This window comes from Telopea speciosissima, chromosome 3, assembly GCF_018873765.1.
Source record: "Telopea speciosissima isolate NSW1024214 ecotype Mountain lineage chromosome 3, Tspe_v1, whole genome shotgun sequence".
In the NCBI taxonomy this organism is placed as follows: Eukaryota; Viridiplantae; Streptophyta; class Magnoliopsida; order Proteales; family Proteaceae; genus Telopea; species Telopea speciosissima.
The window spans coordinates 39,190,517-39,213,005 of NC_057918.1; the positions used below are offsets into that span (position 1 = coordinate 39,190,517).

At 39.2% G+C, this 22,489-nt stretch overlaps 1 protein-coding gene across 1 annotated transcript; it reads left to right on the forward strand.

Annotated features, from left to right (window-relative positions):
* Positions 1–376: 376 nt before the first annotated feature.
* LOC122655162 (anthocyanidin 3-O-glucosyltransferase 5-like) lies at positions 377–1,102 on the forward strand. Its single transcript, XM_043849383.1, has one exon. The coding sequence runs from the start codon at positions 377–379 to the stop codon at positions 1,100–1,102; it is 726 nt and encodes a 241-aa protein (XP_043705318.1).
* Positions 1,103–22,489: the final 21,387 nt, after the last annotated feature.

Below are 22,489 nucleotides of genomic sequence, written 5' to 3' on the forward strand. Positions count from 1 at the left end.
CAGATATCTCCGCCTTCGTCACTGCCCAAACAGGATACTTCTCCCGTATAAGTATCACAGTCAGAGAATCAATCCCAGCCTTATGAGCTGCTATTGTTACCATGTCACTGCAGCCCACTGTGCTGGTCATCAAAATGTTCGGCACCTACGCTATCCCCATCGCAGACGAGCTTGGCATCCCCAAATACCTTTACATTTTGACCACGGCAACGTTCTTGGCATTGACGGTGTACCTGCCGACGTTGCATGAGGAGATAAAGGGCGAGTACGTGGATATGCACGAGATGGTCCACATCCCAAGTTTTAAGCAGATAAAGGGCAAGTAGGTGGATATATGGGGTGCACGTTACCCTTTGCAGATGCGATATTAATAAACATGTGGGAGGATTTAGAGCCAACAACACTCGGAGCCCTCCGAGAGGATCCAAACCTACGTCGGATCTTGCCCCTGCCTGTTTATCCGGTGGGCCCAATAGTGAGATCATTGGGCCCACCTTGTGACCAATTACGTGTAGAGTGTGTGGCATGGCTGGATGAACAACCCGTGGAATCGGTGATTTACATATCGTTGGGGAGCGGTGGAACGCTGTCGGAGGAGCAACTCACTGAGTTGGCTTTAGGGTTGGAGCTGAGTGGGAAACGATTTCTTTGGGTGGTGCGTCCACCGGTAGGGAAGGTTGGGGCTTTCTTCACCGCATTGGGTGGAGGCCCAGACGGAAATGATGAGGTGTCAAGGTATCTGCCGGACGGGTTCTTGACTCGGACCAGAGAGGTAGGGTTGGTGGTCCACAAGTGGGCCCTGCAGGTGGAGGTGTTGAGCCATCCATCGATTGGAGGGTTCTTATCACACTGTGGGTGGAATTCAACGCTGGAAAGCATACTCAACGGAGTGCCAATGATCGCGTGGCCGCTGTACGCAGAGCAGATGATGAATGCGGCGATGCTGGAGGAGGAAGTAGAGTGTGTAAGTAAGAACGAAGGAGTTGCCAACAAAGAGAGTGATGGGAAGGGAAGAGATAGAGAAGCTGGTGAGATTGGTGATGGTAAAGGAAGTGGAAGGGGAAGCACTGAGGAGAAAAATGAAGGGAGTGAAGGAGAGTAGGTTGAGAGCAGCGGGTCTTCTCGGGAGTGGGCTCTCTCATGTTGCGCAGCAGTGGGAGATTGGTTATGCTAAGCACAGGCAGGGGAGAGGACACCACAAGAGGGAGAGATCGATAGAAATATTCATGATAAGTCAAGACCATAGTTAGTAAGTTCTGGTACGGCAATAATACGAAATAGATACGTACGACAATTAATCGATCTATACAACAATATTACGTTTTAAAAAAAATTCCACGTAATAAAACGTTTATGGCGATGATAGAGTACTCGTTTAATATGTGTTTTAATACGGTTGCTCTATAAAATTGTAGGACCAAAAATACGGGTTTATCCTAATAAATATCAAAGAGCAAAGTGATTTTTTTGCAACTAAATTCTAATATCTCATGCCTTCATGAACACTTAAAACCAATATGACTTTTCAATTTTAAATCATTTCTCATTCTTTTGGATCAAGAGGAGTAGTTTCAGATTAATAAAACTCTCACAATAGTGGGAACCTAGTGAATTGGGTCTGCTTTTTTTTCCGGATTGGAGATCAACTGGTATTTGATAGGGTAAGCAGGGGATTTTGGAGATCTAAAACCCTTGCTATAGCTAAATAGGCTCCATTCATTTCTGCAAGTCAAGAACCAATATATCCACTTCTTATTGACTATACTACATAACCAAACAATTGACTGCAAACTGAAGTGTAGACCTTGAATTTTGTCACCCCTTCCGCAGTGATGACAATCGGACGTGGATTGATGAAGTTTCTCTCTCAAGAAGGGCTCAACCACCTAACCTACCTCACCTTGACCCCGATAAGGTTCGGACAAGTGTTTTTAAGTGCAAAATACTCAATGATAGCTAAGGGTGCAGAAACAATGATTGGAAACACTGTCAGGAATTTTTTCGTCACCAAATTAGGGTTAATCACTTTGTTCAAAAATAAATTTTATTTTGACCTAATCTTGGACTAAAACTTATACCTTCGGATAGTGCTCGGAAAGACGAATCCAACGGTATATTTTGTATCAAAATCCAACACTTGGGCACGAAGCATTGTCCAAAACTGGCAAACGATTTCATTTTGAGCAACATAGATCAACCTGAGAGATCTATGGATCCGTGGAAGGTTCATGCACATTTTCAAGTTATACATGTAAAATCACTGGATTACCCTTGTTAGAAAAAAAATTATGTTATTTTAAAAGGGTAAAATAATAAAATTATAAATTATTTGACACCTTGAGGGATAACAATAAGAAAATCTCATTAACTATATATGAATAAAAAATAACGGTTATACGGTATGCCCTATGCACTTCTGTAAACTAACATACCACCTAGAACTTAAGTTGTAGATGATATGATGTAGACATCCAGTGCTTTCACACTTTTATTTTTCTTTTTATCTATTCTGCATCATAGTATTTTCAGCCTCAATAGTGTAGATCAATTGGCATGGGAGCATGCCTAAGTCGACATGCGTCCTGCATACGACTCCCCTTACCCCCTTGGGAGTTGGGATCAACCACATGGCTTCTATATATGGTTCTCATAGGATCTGATGTTCTTCACTTTAATGCATAAATAAAACTAGAGTACTAACATCAATGAGGACCTAATATGCCCTATTATGGACCAACACAACCCACCATCTTCTGTCCAATGCTTTGACTATTTTTCCTCACTTGGCCTATATTACCATATGCCAAGTAATCGTTGTAATTTCTAGACTAAATGTATGGTCATACTGAACGTAACCCCTTAAAAAATTACTATACATTCAAAATTAAAACTTAGTACACGTTGTAAGTTCTAGAATAAATGTATGGTCATACTGAACTAAATTAATCCCTTAAAAAATATTATACATTCTAAATGAAAACTTCGACTCATGAATTATGGTGGTGCATTTTCATACAAAATCATGATGAGTTGTCATTTTTAAAATGATTTTTTCTATCGTGAGTTTAAACTTTATAGAATCAACCCTATGGTCAATTCTGAATTAAACTCGTTGTTAAATTTAGACTAACTTTAGTTGCCTTTGAAACTCAAGAGTCTGTGATTTCAAAAACTACATGTGTACACTAAAATTAAGGAAATTAAAATTGCCAGTAATCTTTACTTTTGAATCACAAACTGAATATTGCATATCTTAAACATTAACTTTGAGCATTCAATGATTCACATACTCCCATATGATAAAGAGCAAGGGTTTAACGTGCATAGAGCATGGTTTGAGGTATCGGACCAGATCGGCCGATATTGGCCGGATCGGGTCGATATCAGTTGAGGCTGATCCCGAGATTTGACCGATACAACAAGGTTTGACTGGATCGTTGATTGGATCGCTCAACTCGGTTGGATCGGTTGATCCGATCCGATCCTTGATCAATCCAATTGAATATTTTTTTATTTTTTCAAAGTTTTTTAAGTTTTTTTTTTAGTTTTTTATATTATCTTGATCGATACCGACCAGACACGAACCGATTTTGACTGATCCGATCCAGATAATATCGGCCAATCCGATCCTGAAATCACAACGCCCATCAACTCTGGCCGATACATGACCCAATCCATAAAAAAACGATTTTGGGGGGTTTTTTGACCTATCCTGACCGATTTGGACCGATCCAATCCCGACCTGAAAAGGTTTCGGCCATGACCGATCCCGAGTCCGATACCTGGATTTTGAACCTTGCCACCAAGTGCGCTAGCAGTTGTCTTTCTCTTTAGGATAATTTGTAGATTCAATAAAGAATTCATGCCTGTAGGATTCGACAATTAGGGATAAACCAGTACTTAATGACTAATGAGATCAAATTATTTTTGATAAATTTGATACTATCCAAAGCCATAGCTTTAAAAATTTGATGGACATCAAAGCATTTAGTGTCTGTCTAAATGTAACCTACCTGGCTAAAAATAACGCTATAACCTAATTTACACTACCTATATTTACCCCCGTGTTCACCTCCAATCGTATTATATGTACAGGGGTAAATATGACATTCGGATATTAAGGGTAGTCACGTAAATCTCATAACATAAAAATGATTTTTGACCCCGATTTTTGTCAACTCCCTTTCTTTGGATTCATCTCCCTTCCCCCCCATGGTCAAGGGCAATTAGGGTTAGCTTGGCCCAACTTTGAGGGCGGGTCAGGGTTGGACTTGTCTAGTCTTGAGGCAGGGTCGGGCCCGGCCTAAGCCCATCTAAGGAAACTTAGGGTTAGATTGAGGTTTTAAAAGGCTCGGCCTGGGCCCATCTAAGGAAACATAGGGTTGGGCTGGGGTTTTAAAAGGCCCGGCCCAAGCCCATCTAAGGAAACTGAGGGTTGGACTGGGGTTTTAAAAGGCCTGGCCCAATCCAACCCTGTTGCAGCTCTCTTTGTAACCTAATGGAATAACTCATTCACTAGATCTTCCATTGAATACTACAGAATACCTCCGATATGGAATCTAAGCTAAAATCAGTCCAAAGAAAAAGCCCTAGAATTAGTCTTTCTGGAACATCTAAAATCGGGATCATCACGACCGAATCAGATTTCAATTTTGTTAAACACTCATCGGTTCACCATTTAAAACATTTTTACTTAAAACAAAATGCTAAATTACGTGTATACATGCAATAAATCAGGCGGATAAATATCATAATTTAAAAAAATTATCCTACTGAAATTAAGAACTTAATAATCATGATTACAAATTTACTGGTTTTTTTTTTTTGGGGTAAAAAAATTTACTGAAATTGAGATCTTAAAAATCATGATAACAATTATACCCTGAATCATGTAAAATCACCCTAGCTAGCTATAATGCACATGATGCACTCTAATCATAGAGTAAAATATAAGAAACAAGATGGACCTACCTATATATATTAATGTGAATAACAGAGAATCACATAGCTAGACACCAAAAAGAAATTGAAATCATGAAGAACAAAACATAATTAAGCATGATGAACAAAAGAAAATTGAACCCAAACATGATCAGCAATATATATTAATCCTCTGCATCACGTACGTACCCCTGATCGATCTAGAGGCCGGAATCATCGAGATGAGGAGCAAAAATAATAAGTGTAGACATAATACTCCTTTTTTGTAATCTTCATAAGGAGGTAATGGGGTTGGGTTCTGGTTCTAAATCCTACAACAGCTCCAGTTCAATATCAGAGTTCCAGTGTTCATATATGTACATATCTGGATTAGGCAAAGAAAAATTGTTGCGTCAACCCAAAAATTAATTAATGGCCATTGATCATCTTTTTGCCATGCATATATATCACTCTCTCTGACCCAGATTTGTACATAGATGACAAATTCATTGGAACCCTAAATATTTTGATCCAGAGAGCTGCTATTGGATTTTGACACACAAACTCCCTCCTACACCTTCTGCTGAAGAACACAAAGAGGAGACAAGTCTAGTAGAAAACTAGCTACCCCTTCACCCTTCTTTAGAAATCAAGACATTAGCAGCTAGCCGCATCACCATCTCTCTCTCTCTCTCCTGCCTATAAATAAGGTCCAATTATATCCAAAAGCAGATTTTAAGGGCTACGGTTGTAAATAGACCACACCATGCTTGCTGTAGGTAGGGCGGTTTCGTTGTTCAATTCAGTTAAATTTTAAAGCAACAACGGTTTTTCATTCTGATTTTCTGTTTCGAGCCTAACTTCTTGACACCCTTAATATTCGCACCAATGAGAGGGTGAGGATAGATTATTCATTCACTACACCTCACATCTTTGTCTAAGGAGAATGAATATCTGTATCGACACTAGATGATCAGCCATGTCGGCCAATTCGTATAGATATATCTGCCTTGCAAAATTAAAACTTTCAATTCACCTTTTAATCATTTCCCAACGATGAATGGGAATCCATTCACATTCAATCTTGGATGTGCGGGAGAGGCATCGCGAGGGTATTTTGGGAAAAGACTAAAATCCTATAGAGAAGCATCGCGAAGGTATTTTGGGAAAAGACTAAAACCCTATCGAGAGGCATTGCAAAGGTATTTTTGGGAAAAGATTAAAACCCTGTAAAGGGGCATTGCGAGGGTAATTCTGGGAAAAGACTAAAACGCCATAGGGTTTGTGAACTTAGTGGTACAATGAATGTTTCAGCCCGACAGAGGAAAACCTTATCTCTTTTTTTATTCATTTATTTTTTGAAATATGACCAACTAGATGGATGTGAATCCTCTACAAGGATCCAATCCCAATGAATCAATGAACTTTACTATGAGGCCCACGTCCATAAAAGAATGGACGTAGGGAATTCAGGCAGAAAAAAATCCTCTACAATGCCTTAATCTTGCAGTGCACTATAGTGCGGGCTTGAGAGCTTGTCACCTAGAAGATGCGACATCCAACGGTGCCAAACTTGAGAAGAAAGAAGAGAGGAAAAAAAAACCACAAAATTGCCTTACATCGAGTTCTCACTGTTGGATAGAGCTTCTTCCACGTGTCGAGCTCGCATTGCCAGATGCCCGTGAGAATGCTCTTGTGGTTTCTTTCCCCTCCAGATTAATTTGTGAAGCAATGGACACTCGATCTACCCAAGCTATCGGACAATGTAACTTCTGTTTTATATTAATGGAAAAGAGAACGCTATCTGGTCTCGTGCAATGCGCATCCCTTGCGCCCAGACATAGGGCCGCGCAAAAAGACTGCCACACCCCAAGAGATTTCAATCTTTCCAGTCATTTCGTATGGCCCTGTTTCTGGTTGCCCTATATTAATATAGGGAAGTAGTTTTCTGTCCGGGAGTTTGGCCTACGTCACCACTCCCATGTGTCTATCTCTCTCCTCTTCAAAACAAGGGGGTAAAGATGTCTTTTCATATGGGGAAGAGAGAGATAGACTCATGGGAGTGCTAGTGTAGGCCGCACTCCCGGAGAGAGTTGTTTTTCCCATTAATATATCTTTACTTTTTCCAAAAAAAAAAAAAAGGAGGCAACTCGCTCAATTGCTGGGATCTTGTGCTTCAGATGAGAGAACATCAAGGCTAGCAAAATACAACTTTGAATTCATCTTAAGAAGATAAAGTCCACAGTACTGTTGTCAGTATTTCATGAAATTTCGTAAATTTGTTTCATTATTTTGTTTAAATTTTTTATTATGTCTTTTAGTACTTAAACAATGTGTATTTAATTATTTATACATCAGGGTCCGACCGTATACTGTCGATCAAGGGTGCAAACCCAAAACACCACTTTGAGTTCATTTTTTTGCAATATGAAAGTTTAAATGTGTTTATTTAACTTAAATAAGGGTGTACATGAAGTATCAGGCCTTAATATGACCAAAAAGCCACCGAGATGGAGTGCCGAAATATGGCAGAAAAAATATCATATTTCGCCGAAATTTCATAATATTTTGGAAATTTCGGAATTTTTTGCCAAACCGGAATGGTGAGATGAGACGAAATTTTGAACTATGGTTATCAAGGCCCACAAGTGGTGATGGGCCTCTTGATCATGATTGATTTTGAGTGCTTTAGTCAAATTCCTTGTTAGTGTAATTCTTCATACACTAACAATGGCAAAATTTTCTTTTAAAAAAAACTAACCTCCTAACATCACTACTTAACAGTTAAAAGGTAAACCCCGTTAGATTTTGGGTTCATTTTGATATTTGGGTACTTAGTGGGGTTGCATTAAAATAAGGGTGTAACTCGAGGGGTGACGATGATAATTTCCCTTTTTCAAACTATATAGGAGGAGGCTATGGATAGGAAGTTTGCCAAATGGAATAGGGGAAGATATTGTAGCTGTAGAAAAATTTTCAGCTCAAGAGGCCAGCTCTTAGCTCTCCAAATGGGGTGTTATAGGCAAAAAATCATTATTTTAGGTCCCAAAACGAGCTTGAGCGGATGGGCCCAGTAAGTGGGCCGTACGGGCAGGTAGCTGGGCGTTGGCTTGGACGCACGGAATGGGTAAGCCTGCATGCAAGGGCTGATCCAATCAGTATGGGACTGGCAAAGCCAAGTGTGGCGTGCACGCAACCAAACCAGGCTGGGTTTGTATGGGGTTCGATGTGGGTTGGGCTTGCTGGTCTAACGTGGGAGTGGCTCGGGTGTTGCCGAACGTGTGTGGCAGCCCCCAAGCCGTCATATTTGAATTTCTTTTTTTAAAGGTGTAAAATTAAAGTATCAATATCTTTCAATCAACGAGGTGATTATTATCATCGTACCAAAAAAAACAAGGTGATTATTATTCGCTGTTGTAACTGTAGCGCCGCACGATGTAACAGGTGCCATGTGTGCATAGCGGGCCCCACATGGCACTTGCAACATCGCACTATGAGTACAGCAATACTGCAGTTACAGCAGCCGATAAAAATCCGTGATTTTGACGTAAGTTATATTGTAGCGAAACTCCTTTTGAGTGCTTTTCATCCATAGAGTGATAAAGCCCAATTTTTTTTGGCAGAGGATGTAGCAAAAAAATGTTTGGCAAGTGTTTGATACCCGCAAAATGATTCTTTGTACCAATTGAGGTCAAATGGCATCGGATTTGGATGGAGTTTTACACATGAGCTCAAAATGGTTAAATAAGGTTATCCAAAGACTTTTAGTTCAAATCGAGAAGAATTAGACTTCGAAATTATGCCAGGGGCAAAAGGGTCATTTTGCATTGAATGGAGATCAAACGTCATCAAATTTGAATAACTTTTACATACAATCTGGAAATATATAAGTAAAGCTATCCTAAGATACCAGAATGATGCTAGGGGCAAAATGAAAATTCCACATTAAATGGTGGCCAAACGTCGTCGGATTTGATTGAAATTTTATCGCAGAGTCTTGAAATAGATAAATATGAAAATCCTAATAGTTTCGGCTCAAACCAAGAAGTTTCAGATACTGAGATAATATTAAGGGCAAAATGGTCATTTTTGCAAATGGTGTTAGCGGTTGGACTCGATTGAAAATTTGTGTATAGGTTATAAAGGGTTAAATAAGGCAATCCTAGGAGTTTTATCTCTATTTGGGAGGGTTTGGACACTGAAATTATACGAATGGTAAAATTTTTCATTTTCACCATACGATTACCACGGGAGCCTGGTGGGCTCTGATCATCATCGCCAGAAAGTGTCAAAATGCAATGTCTAGATATATGTGTATAATATGTATATTTAGTAACTAAGGCTAGACGTTATAGCTAAGAGTTGTGGCTACAACATCTATTGATGCTTCATATGTTTTTGTTCTAGCCTCAAGAGAGAAACGACTTACCTCCTCTTCAAATTTAAAAGGAAAATCTTATTGTAATCAAAATTGGTGAAAAAGAAATTATATCGACCTTAATATTTTGTTTGTTTTTTTATTCAATGAGGATAAAATCCTACAATTTCACTTGTGTACTTTAAAAAATGGGCAAAATAATGACAGCCTTAAGAATGAAAATAATGTAAGTCATTTTCATATTATTTTGAACATTTTTTTTTTACCCTTGACTTAAAAAAAAAAAAATTGGATAAGAAAATGGTAATCAAAAGAACGGGACATCTTTTCACCGCTTTGATTACAATATGTTGGACCAATTTTAAACTACGGTCGGTCTTTTAACCATTTCACTTATTATTGTCAGAGTTGAAATAGGATCAAGTTTTCCCACACCCACAATCAAGGGGGAATCTTTTGATTGAGGGATTCGGATGATGTTGAGATGGTATCACACAATGGGTAGGGGTATTATAAACTTCGTACTGTAAGGGGGTGGACATTAATGACCCTAGGATTGTGGTTGAACCCTACTTTACAAGTGGAGGAAAACTGTCGGACAATGGGTAGGAGTATTATAAACTTCATACTATAAGGGGGCGGACATTAATGACCCTAGGATTATGGTTGAACCCTACTTTACAAGTAGAGGAAAACTGTTGTACAATGGGTAGGGGTATTGTAAACATCTTACTATATATAAGGGGGTGGACATTAATGACCCTAGGGTTATGGTTGAACCCTATTTTACAAGTCGGTTAACCTTTTGGGATTGGTGTATGGTTTATGTGATTACACTTTCATCAAAAAAATAAAAAGTGGAGGAAAATTGTCTTCAACGTGAGGTTCTCTATGACATGAATGTATGCCTCCTTATTTCAGTATAAGGATGGCGGTTGAACCCTGCTAGACAAGTGGAGATGAATGTGAGGTTTTGTCTGACATCAATGCAACCACATCAATACATTCATGTTTGCCATGCATTTTTGTGACAATGGTGACAAGCTAAGTTCAATATAGACAATGTCATGACCATCTGAGGCTTTGGACCATGGAACTTATTTTGGTGTTTAGGGAAGGCAAGAGCCTCCTTTTTCTCCAAACTCTTTTCATATTGGGTCCTTCAAAAGCTGTCCTTCCTTCTCAAAATTACATCTCTAAAAGCCACTTTTTTCGTTCTACCTTCACAAATAGGTCCAGCCCCTCATCTGCTTCTTCACATGCACCCTTTCTACTCCCCAAGCAGTTCAAACGGTCTAGTTTTTGGTTAAATAGTTTGGTTTGATTTGGTTTTGGGTGCTTGAGGGTAAAAATCATAATCAGATCGTTTAACTAAACGGTCTCATCGTCAAAACCTGGACTGTTTAGTAAACGGTTTCAATTAGACAATTTTTAAAGGGTTTGATTAAATGGTTCTATACGGTTTTACACAGTTTCGGTTAGACAGCTACTAACTAATTTACACTGGTTTCCTCTCCTCTCTTGTTCTCCATAAGAAGTTAGGCCGTTAGGGTTTATTGTTTACCATTTTTTTTTTTTGAATAGAAAACTGTTTACCGATTTATATTTACTACTCTATTTACTAATACTACTTATTAGTTATTACTTATTACTTATTAAGTTATTAAATTATTTTTTTTGAAAAAAGAAAATCATTTATTGAAGAAACGTGACTACTTAGTAGTTGCTACTTGCTATGTTTTGACATTTTATTTATCACAAAAAAAGTTGTTAGGTTTTTAGACGATTAGACAGTCTGGTTATAATCGGTTTTAATTGGATTACATGGTTTGAAACAGTTGGATTTCAACAATCTCAACCCAACCGAACCGAACCGATTAAATAAATGGTGTTATTTCTAAAACCAAAACCGGATCATTTATTAAACGGTCTGCCGTTTTAGTTTAAATGGCTCGGTTCGGTTTCAGTAAACAATTTCAGTTTGGTTTTGACACCCTTACCAACCACAAATTCTCACCCTTTCGTTTAATATTTAAGAATGTTAAACGGTCCAGTTCGATTTAAACCATTTAATTAGACGGTCTCAAATTTAAACCCATGATCAAACCATTTATTAAGCGATTTCACGGTTTTGATTTAAACCGTTCAATTCGATTTCGATAAACGGTCTTCGTTTGATTTTGACAGCATTACTCCATCCCCCTCTTTTCTCCCCACTCTATTATTATATGCTTGTTTAACCATAGCCCCGAGAGGTAGAGAAAGAAAATCTCTTTTATGTCCACACTTGTTGAAATCTCATGGCCGACGACACACAAAGTCAATCAAGTAAAAAATTCATGCATTTTGTACTAATTATTATGGCTGAAAGTTTTATGTTCGGGGGTGCGCCATACACATGGGGCGAGATAGGTATGGGTTTGCGTTATGGGGGAGGGTGTTGGACAAGTGTGTGTCCATCAAACCCGGTTCGGTCCGGTTCAACCCGGTTCACCTTTGTATTGAACATTTATACATTTTAGTTTAATATTGTCACATGCGATATAAACTTTTTGAGCATTATGTGTCCGTAAGTTATACTTAAAATGGTCGTCACGACTAGGGTTTGGGTGGGCACCCTTATCATATGGTCGTCGCATTGGGTATGCCTAGACATGTGATGTCGAGTACGAATGCAAGTGCTCACATGTTTGATGTGTGCATTGGCGAAGAATCTACTTTGTCGATTCCCTCATGTATTCTTGCGCCGGATGTAGGAAGGGATAGACATGTGTCACCGACACCACCTGCTACTGAGGGAACCTGTCACACGCAAAGTGTGATCGCATTCTTTGGTTCATCAATGACCGAGACTCAAGCGAGTCAAAGCCGGTGTTCGGGAATGCGTGAACACTTTGTGAGTGAAGGAGTTATCCAACACGGTCACCACTTGCCCGATTGGGGAACACCAAGATAGAGATGCGTGCATGGTCGGATCGAATCGGATCGATCCGTTTTGGAAATGGTTTTGCAAAATTTATTTTACATAAATGATACATTATTTATAGTTATTTCAAATAAAGTGTTTTATCGAGTTTTGCGGGACCGATCGGATGCACAGACGCTCTTATATGGACATGTACTATGGATTGGGGTTTGGCAAGTACATGTGTACATGCCCTAGATTCCATAATGATGGTGTTGATTAGTGGGGGGGGTTGTATATGATAAATTATTATCATATAGGGAGTTATTTGGAATTTGCTAATTTAATTGGCTCTTTATTTAATTAATGGATTTGGTGCTAATTATAATTATCCATTAATAATTAAATAAAGAATCTAATTAATACTTTCCCTATTAGATTTTGCTTCTTCACCTGTGTAGCACTTTGAGTTTAAACAGAACTGCCAGACTGAGAGACAGAGAGTCAGACTCTCACTAGGGCTCTATTAAATCTATCTAGGATTTAATTAAACCCTATTATTATAAATAGGGGACCAAAAATACGCAGAAGGGAGTTCTCCACGTTTTTGGAGCAGACACTCTCTCTCCTGCGTTTTTGGTTTCTCTCTCTCCCTCTTGTGATCTCTCTTCTTCTTCTTGCTTCTCTCACCTGTGTTTGAGAGTTAGGGTTTGTGAAACCCTAGATCTGTCTGCGAGGAGTTTGAGGGCATCGGGATTGGCGTGTAGAACCTTGGTAGCACCATTGGAGGTTGGATCTGTTTGCTTGGAGCGCTCATTGGAGGAAGAACCACTGTCTATTGGAGGAGCAACACTTGAGGCTCCCAGGTTAGCGATTCTTTATTAATTCCTTGTTCATTGATTATTAATATTTATGGGATGCGAAAGAAACTCGAATCGATTATTTTTCTCTGCGCATTCGAGTATGGGATGGATCCCTCTTGCCATGTGATGGACTAGAGACGAGTTTCTCCGTCCCTATTGTGATAATTAATTTTATGAAATGCAATAGGGAAGGAGAAACCCTAATAGGGATGCACCAGGGTTCCCATGGACGACCATGGGAAACCCTAAAATTAAAATGGGGCACCCATGGGACACCATGGGCTAACCCAGGGCGTGCAAAACCCTAAAGATAAATATCTTGGTCTCCCTAGGGAACCATGGTTTGATCCCTGGACCGTTGTTTAGCCAACAATGTGGTATCAGAGCCACCTTTTTCACCCATGAATATTAGATAATTAATGGTTAATATGATTATCATGAGTGGGATGCAAGTTGGCACATGGGTGGTTAGGATATGGTTGTTGTAACAATCTTCCCATGTGCACATGGGTAGTTACAAGGTTGTTAGTGTAACAACCTACCCATGTGATGATGGATTTGGTTTGTTTTGTTTATTCCAATTATTGAAGCATGTATCCAATTAGGTTGTGATTACTAATGTTTATTTTAAAATTTTTTAATCATGTTCTATATGTGGGGGGGGGGGGGGGGAGCGCACGCTACCAAGCCTCTGTGCACGCCCTTCCCCATGAACCTACCCTTGTGCGCATCCCCTTGTGGGCTGCTGCCTGCGGGCTACGGGCCTGTAGGCTGCTGTCCGTGGGCTTTAGCCTATGGGCGTGGGCTCGCGCCTGCAGCCCAAGTACGCTGTCAGTGGGCCCTGTGCCTATGGGCTGCGTAGGGAGTGCCTGCAGCCTGCGCAAGTGGGCTGCATGCACCCCTCTTGTTTTCCCTCCAGTTTAACAAAAAAAAAAAAAAAAAAAAAAACAGTTTTTTCAAAACAGAATTTTATTATTTTGTTTTGTTTTTGGAGGATGATGATGGGTGAAGAGATTCCCTCTTTACCCACTAGCAATTAAAATGCGATTTTAATTTTATGGGCTTGGATACATGATATCACATGCGATGTGGTGGTTCAATAATTGAAGGAATCCATGTTTTAATTTTTGGCTCACTTGCTTTAATGCCCATGCATGAAATTATATTATGATGTGATTATGGGAATGGCATTCTAATAAATGGATGGATTGTTTATATATGTGATACATGGGGTTATGGGTGGATGTGATGCTTCTCTCTCTTTCTCTCTCTCCCCCTTTCTTTTTTATAAACAAATGTACTCCACCCCATGGGCAACCCAAATGGTGGGCTGGTTTCTCCATGCGGGGTTTCTTTATTATTATGGAAAGGAAAGTGTATAGAATTTTTCTAGGTTTCCATTGTAATTTTAGAGGAGTTAGGACTCCCAGGGCATGTAGATGGTGATCCACATGCGGTGCTCAAAGCTTATGGAGATGCAAGTCACCTACTTTGAAGACGTGATCGGGCGGAGGAGATGATCGAGGCGTGGCATCCATGGCATGATAAATGCACCCAAAGTTATTAGTTTTATTTTTATTGGGAGGGTTCTTTAATTGCTTCTAATAAAAATGCCTTCATCCCATAATCACTTTTAATTATTGTTGATTACACTACAAGAAATTAGTGCAATGGCGGCACTTTGGGTTGAGTTATTGCGGCATATTTTACAAATGTCGTCATATGTGAAGATATACCGACATTTTATTAAAAATGTCGTCATATATAAAGGTATAACGGCGTATGGGTTTAAACGCCGTCATATATACATATATAACGGCGTTTATCACAATCGCCGTTAAATAAACTAGTTTCCACGGCGGTTTTTAAACAAACGCCATGTAGTTTACTATTTAATAATGGTTTAATATTTTTTGTAATGGCGTTTTCAAAGAAATGCCGTTGTATGTCACAATACAACGACGTTTATAGATAAACGCCGTATAAAGTAATAGTTTGCAGCGATAAAAAACCCCAAAATCTTTTCACTTCCCGTGCTTCCCATCTCCATCTCAAAAACATTTGCGTTTCCCCGCTCTTTCCATCTCTCTCTCAAAGTTCTCTCAAATCTTTTTCCCCTCAACCGTCAAACTTCTCGAAATCCCTTTCAAGCGACAGAGCAACGGTGAATCGGCGACACCAATTCTCGCAAGTCCCACAAGGTTTGATCCCATTGAACCCTTCTTCTCTCCTTTTTACTTACATGTTTTGATTCGTCGAAAGTGTTAGTTCTTGTGTTTGATCTGTTGTTAGTATTTCAAGTTTTTGTCCAAATTCTTTTGTTTAGGTTTCGTAGTTAATTCTGTTGTTTTTAAATTTTTTTTTTATCTTAAACTCTCCTTTCTCTCCTACTCTCTCTTTTCTTCGATTCATTACGTGTTTATCTTTGGATTTACTTATGTTTATATATGTATGAACATGTGATTTTGATCTTTAAGGGAGGAGAGTATTTTCTACTTCTCTCTTCCGTCTTCGTTCATTCGATTCTTTTGCTTCGTTTAAGCACAAAAAAGATGGGTTTGATTTCCGGAATTCTAATGGGATTGTGGCATCGCTTTGAGGGCATGAGCTTTATGGAGCTTTATAGAGCTTTATGGCCTGTGAGGTGTTGATATATCATACTACAGTACTAATACTATTGGGTATGGTCGTATGGACTATGGATAGAGTCGGATCGACCTCCACTAACTTCTCTGTCAATGATTGAATCAATTCGGAAAGAGGAGAGGAGGAGAAAGATTGAGACCCCAAGAGAAGATGTTGACATTTCAGCAAGCAATCAATATAAGGTAGAGCGAGTTAAAGAGATGGATAAAACTTATAAAACTTAAAAGGATGGTAAGAGGTGGAGGAGGGGAGAGGAGAGGGAGTGGAGTGGAGAGATGCCATTCTAGTGAATAGGAGTCAACGTAGAAATACAATAGGAGAAGTGTGACAATAGGAGAAGTGTGGTTTTGTGTCTTCACGAGAATGTCAACCCAACCCAATCCCATAGAATTCAAATTCACCATTTATATATTCTTTACTATTAGGTAGCGGGTAGGACACTTTCTTTTTTAAAGAGGAAGCGAAGAAACCACCCAAGATTTCTTTTTTTCTTTTCCACCTTTGAAGGTGCATGAAGGAATCTCTCTCTGTCTCTCTCTATCTCTGTGTCTTTGTAATGGGAGTGTCACTATAAGATTTTGATGCAACTTGGGTTCTTCCATGTTTCCAAAATTGGTATCGATGGTGTTGTTATTCCAATGACATTACTGTTTGTATTGAATCCACCAAAATTGGTCTCTTGTTCATGTCCACCACTATTGCAATTCACTCCAAAGGTAGGGATTCCTCCTGACGGCTCCAAAAATGGAGGAACCACCATTTGCTAGAGAATTCATTAGATCTTGGAGATGATTTTCATTTTCCATCTGTGACAATGTTTCACCCCCACCACCTCCAAAATTGGCCCTAAAATTAGCGAGTCAAGTGAGACTGTCGATTTAGGACCACTTAATGAAGAACGCCAAAACCTCTAAGCAAAGAACCACTTCGAGTGTTCTTTGTTGAACCCATTTGAGCAGTTTTTGAAGCAAAGTCATTGCGAGACATTTGAGGAATAACAACTTCATTTTGCTTCGATTCATTACGTGTATGTAGTTTATATATGTATGAACATGTGTCTATGTTGGTGATGTGATGGTGAAAAGTGAAAACACTAGAATTTGAGCTAATTTGGATTTGTTTTGATCAAACAAAGGTGGGGAAAAAGAAAATAGAATAGGTTTTACTTTCATCTTTGTTCTATTTGTTTCTAATTGTGTTTAGGATGTTAGATTTTTGATATCTTGTTTGGTTCTGAATTCTAATCATTATTAGAAATTACCTAGCTCTAATTACTAGTTGCTGTGGATGTCTTTTTTTTTTTCTCTTCTTCTTCTTTTTTTTTCTCTTCTTCTGTTTTGTTCTTCTAAACCTAACCTCTCTATTTCTCTTCATCTTTCTTAGAGTTTCCTTTGGGGAATTGGTCACATTAGAGAAGGGGATATAAAGCAGAAACTATTCCTCCTAGTTGTCTTCTACTTTATTATTCGTATGTGAAGATTGAGTTCTTTCCTTTCTACATGCATAAACATGGCATGTTTTTAACTAAAAGGCCCCTGACCTTTCTACATGAATAATGGAATTACATTAGAATGGGTCAAGTCATAGGAACAAGGATGATTAGTTATGTTGGATTTTGAAAAGCTTCATGGATAGGCGTGGTGGACATTTTTTTTGTTTCTTTTCTTCTTTTTTCCCTTCCTCTTCAACCAAGGCATGTGATTTCTCTACTTTTTTTTGTCAAGAAATGGCAGGTAAGGGATGACCACATTACAACTAATTTGAAACTGAAGTTGACTATAACAGTTTGGTAAATTTCTAGGAAATACAGCATGATCATGAGAAATTGGTAGCATTTCATGTCATAGTTAGCTCCTACGCTTGAAGAATTGGATTGGGTACTTGAAGATGCTAATGTAAGAGGGTTAGCCTCGGCACAACGGTAAGATTGCTCTTTTACAATTTGTACTTTATTTTATAATTCTATATTGTAATATGACAACAAATTTGTGATTTTACTTCTAATGAAATTGATGAAGCTTTTGCTAAGCATTGTAGTTAGTCGAGCTCATGTGTGTGTGTGTTTGGTGATTTTGGGGATGGGGTTGTAAAATCAGATCATGTGACTTGTGTGGGTGTGTTTTTCAGATCTTTGGGGGTATGTTGGATGTGCCACAAAATGCATATCATGAGTCTTGTTTCTCATGATGAAAGGGATTGGAAATTGGGCTTGCTAGATGGTAAGTATGGATGAAAGGATTTCTATTTGCATTGGGATTCTTAAAAGATGAGTTCTTTCAGGTAGCCTCATCCTCACAATCTTCAGATCTCAAATAACTATGGGAATCTTCAGCGGTCGTTGATACCCACCATTCGGACTTCCCTCTTTCTTTTTCTTTTTCATGTTTTACATAGTGAACAATCATTGGGAAGCTTACTTGCTTTTTTTTTGGGTGAGGGGAAGCTTATTTGATACTTAATAGGTTATGATAGTCTACATATGAAAATATTGAATTTCTTGGTTTAACTTGTGCCTTGGTAGGAAAAGATAGATTGACGGGTTTGGTACGTTGAGGCAGCAAAGAGAGCTCTTCAAATGACTCAAGTTAATGCTGATGATGTAGACTTTACCTTGTGCAGATCTACTCCGGACGATCTTTTTGGCAGTGCTCCTCGGTACATCCACATGATTTAGGAATCTTGAAATGCTATGGTTAAAGTAATCATCTTTGTAAGAAGAGGCAATTATAAGCATCTTGTTGTGAGTTCTAGAGATATACCATCAATTATTAGATTACAATCCCCTCAAGTGTGTTAAGGCATCGATTAGACTTGAGCATCGCAAACTCCGAATTCTTTTTAGATGATCGTGATGAATTTTGAATTTGTGCATAAAAGGACACGCTGTTTTGTCTATTGATTTGGATAATTACTTGCTCAGTCCTTGTTTCTACCTATTGCTTATAAATGGGTCGATTTGAGTTTAATTTGGACTATTGATCACTTAATCTCTGTTTCAATCCATTGCTTTTTAAATATATCGACTTTAACATGACTTGGATATATTTACTTAAATCTCTTATTTCATCCCATCTTTGTGGATGCACTTGAATATGAAATGGGTAGGGTATTTGATGAGGTATATCTCTGTTTTATATATGAATTTGGTTTGGATATAAAAATAGGTGACATGATGAATCTATTATCTTTGAAACAGGTTAATGGATTGAATATAGAAATAATTTTATTTTTTTTAAATGCATATAGCGGCGTTTGTAAAAAAACGCCGCTAAAAGTATAAACTCAACACCTATCACGACACTTTTTAAATGCCGTTGTAATACACTTTTCCCGTCGTTTATTAAAAAATGCCGCAAAAAAAAAAGAAATTCAATACATATCACGACACTTATGAAAACGCCGTTGTAGTAATTTTCCCGGCATTTATTAAAAAACGCCGCAAAAAAGGTACATACACAGTCACACTAAAAAAACGCTGTTGTACAAAAACGGCGGTACCTTCGCCGACATTTCAACGGCACAAATTATAAACGCCATTATATCCTATGACGGCTTTTTTTGGACTTATAGCGGCGTTTAAAAACGCCGTCGTAGGCCCAATTTCTTGTAGTGTTAATTATGTTGTTTAAATCTATCCATGTATGTGAGAGTTAATTAATCCCTCTTTATTCACAATACATGTATGATATGGACTAGTCTTAATCGGTAGACATGTCCATGGCCTCCTATTGAAGATAAATGTAGAAAATGTGTGACATGACCCCGCATAAGCCGACAGGACATTGCCAGGACCTCTGTCACGCATTTATCTATATTTACCTCCATCTAGATACGTTAGGGTATGGATAGTGAGAGGGCACTGCGACAGTGGGCCATCTTTCATGATTCCATGATTCTAACTAATGCGATAGGTAAGTCCATGACTTGGGTGTATGTCAGTCGACAGGATCTGGACATGACACCCAGGTGGCCGAAAATATTGGAAGCCCATGAGGCGGACAGCTTAGTCCACACTACCATGGTGTGTATAATGACTCCTGACAGGGTAAATTATGCATGCAAGGGTTGTAGGTATCCAATTCATCTTTTGGGTTATGAGGGAAACCCAAATCATGAAAGACCATTGATGTGTGTGTGCTCAATTTATTATTTTCAATGGTCATTAATTAGCATGTGGTTATTTACTTGTGCATGTGTAGATTAATATACGATGGCTACCATTAATTCCAACCTGTTAACACTCATTAGCGAATACAAACTTAATGGTACAAACTATGTCGATTGGTACCGGAGCATTAAGTTGCTCCCGATCTTGAAGGATGACACGATTCTAGATGAACAAGTTCCTCCTCAACCCGACCCGAATGATTTTGAGGCAAATGAAGAGATGCAAGGGTTCCTCATGAGGGATTCCAAGGCATCACTCTATATCCTAGGATCGTTGGAAAATCAGTTGTAGACTCAGTCAAGGATATACGCACTACTGGGGGTAAAATGGATAAGCTTGCTGAATTGTTCAACAGGCAGTTGACACACGCACATTCTGATGCGGTGAGTCAAATCCATAACTCCAAGATGCCTCAGGGGACTCCAGTGATGGTTCATGTAATGAAAATGATTAATCTGTTTGAAAAATTGGAATCCATGGGGACTGATTTCAGCCTGCGATACAAGACTGATGTGATCTTAGCATCACTCACTTCTGCCTACGCACCTTTTAGGATGTCCTACAAGATGTCCGAGAAGGAGATGGAGCTCACCGAGCTTGCTAATGCACTGGTAGAGGCTGAAGCGTCCTTGAAAAAGGACAAGGCTGAGGTCAATGCAACTGAGGTAAAGCCTTCTTCAAATGGGAAGAAGAAGAAAAAGGGAAGTAAGGGCAAGACCCTGAAAGCCAAGGGTGGGAAGTCTGGCAATAAAGGCAAAGGCAAGTGCTTCTATTGCAAGAAGGAGGGTCACTGGAAAAGAAACTGTCGTGCTTACCTGGCAACTTTGAAAGACAAGAAGCCGGATGAAACAGAGGCTGCTAAAGAAGGTACATGTGATGTTCACGTTCTTTATAAGTCTAATTTGTCTTTTGAACCGACCAATTCTTGGTTGGTGGATAGTGGATCCACTGTTCACATTTGTAATGATTTGCAGGGGTTCAAGGAGACAAGGAACCTGGAAAGAAATGAAGTGCATCTTCGGATGGCCACTGGAGCTGAGACCATGGCGTTGGCTGTGGGAACTTTTATTTTAAATTTTAGTTCTGCTAGTTTAGTTTTAAAGGATTGCTATTATGTACCCTCTTTCAAGAGGAAGATAATTTCAGTTTCAAAACTTGTTTTGGACGGATATAGTTTTTCCTTTAATTCTAAATTGATTATTAGTTTTAATAATTCCTTTGTGGCATCCGGATATATGCAAAGTGGTTTGTATTTTCTAGATTGCCCTATTAGAACGAATGTTGTTTCAAATGTTGATTTGAAACGAAAGCGACTCATGAACTCAACATATCTCGTGGCATCTAAGATTGGGTCACATTAATGTGGACTGAATCAGTAGATTGGTGAGGGATGGGTCCTTAGAGAGTCTGAGGGTGGAACCATTCCCCACCTATGAGTCATGCCTTCAGGGCAAAATGACCAAGAAATCCTTTAGCAATAAAGGTGCTAGAGCCACAGATCTGTTGGAGTTGATACACATTGACGTGTGTGGACCCATAAACATACAAGCAAGATATGGGTATGAGTACTTTATCACGTTCACCGATGATTACTCTAGATATGGTTACATATACTTGATGCGTAGGAAATCGGAAGCCTTTGATAAATTCAAAGAATTCCAAGCCGAGGTCGAAAGACAGCTCGATAAACGCGTCAAGTCCTTAAGATCAGATCGTGGAGGGGAGTATCTATCGGATGAGTTTAAAGAACATCTCATATCCCAAGGGATAGTTAGTCAACTAACTAATCCAGGCACACCACAACAAAATGGTGTATCCGAACGACGCAATCGGACCCTATTGGATATGGTCAGGACGATGCTCACTTATAGTGAGCTGCCTCTTTCTTTCTGGGGGTACGCTTTAGAGACGGCGATATATATCTTGAATAGGGTTCCATCTAAGTCTGTAGCCAAGACACCTTTTGAGTTGTGGAAAGGGCAAAAGCCCAGTATTCAACACCTTAGGGTATGGGGTTGCATAGCACATGTGCGAAAGCAACAGACAGACAAGTTAGAATCCAGGACTTCGAGATGCTATTTCTTAGGCTACCCCAAAGGCACAATAGGCTATTATTTCTATGACCCAGTTGACCAAAAGGTCATTGTAAGTAAACATGTCACATTTTTTGAGAAAGAAATGATGACCCAGAGGTCCGAACCAGTAGTCATAAAAGAGCTATCAGATGGCTCAGAAATGTCACTTCCAGAAGTGAGACCAACTGACATACCCGCTGAAATACCAACACCTGAGGAACCTCGACACAGTGGGAGGACTATTAGACCACCCACCAGGCTAACTCTTCTAACCGAAGAGGAAACAGTGGAAGAGTTCCACATGGTATCGGTTGAATCGGATGATGATCCGAAGACATACTCTGAGGCTCCAAAGGATGTTGATGCCACTAGGTGGCTGGAAGCAATGTGCTCTGAAATCTATTCGATGCATTCCAACAAGGTCTGGACTCTAGTCGATCCACCACTTGGCGTCAAGCCGATTGGATGTAAATGGATCTTCAAGAGGAAGAAGGGCGCAGATGGAAAGGTCGAGAGATTCAAAGCGAGACTGGT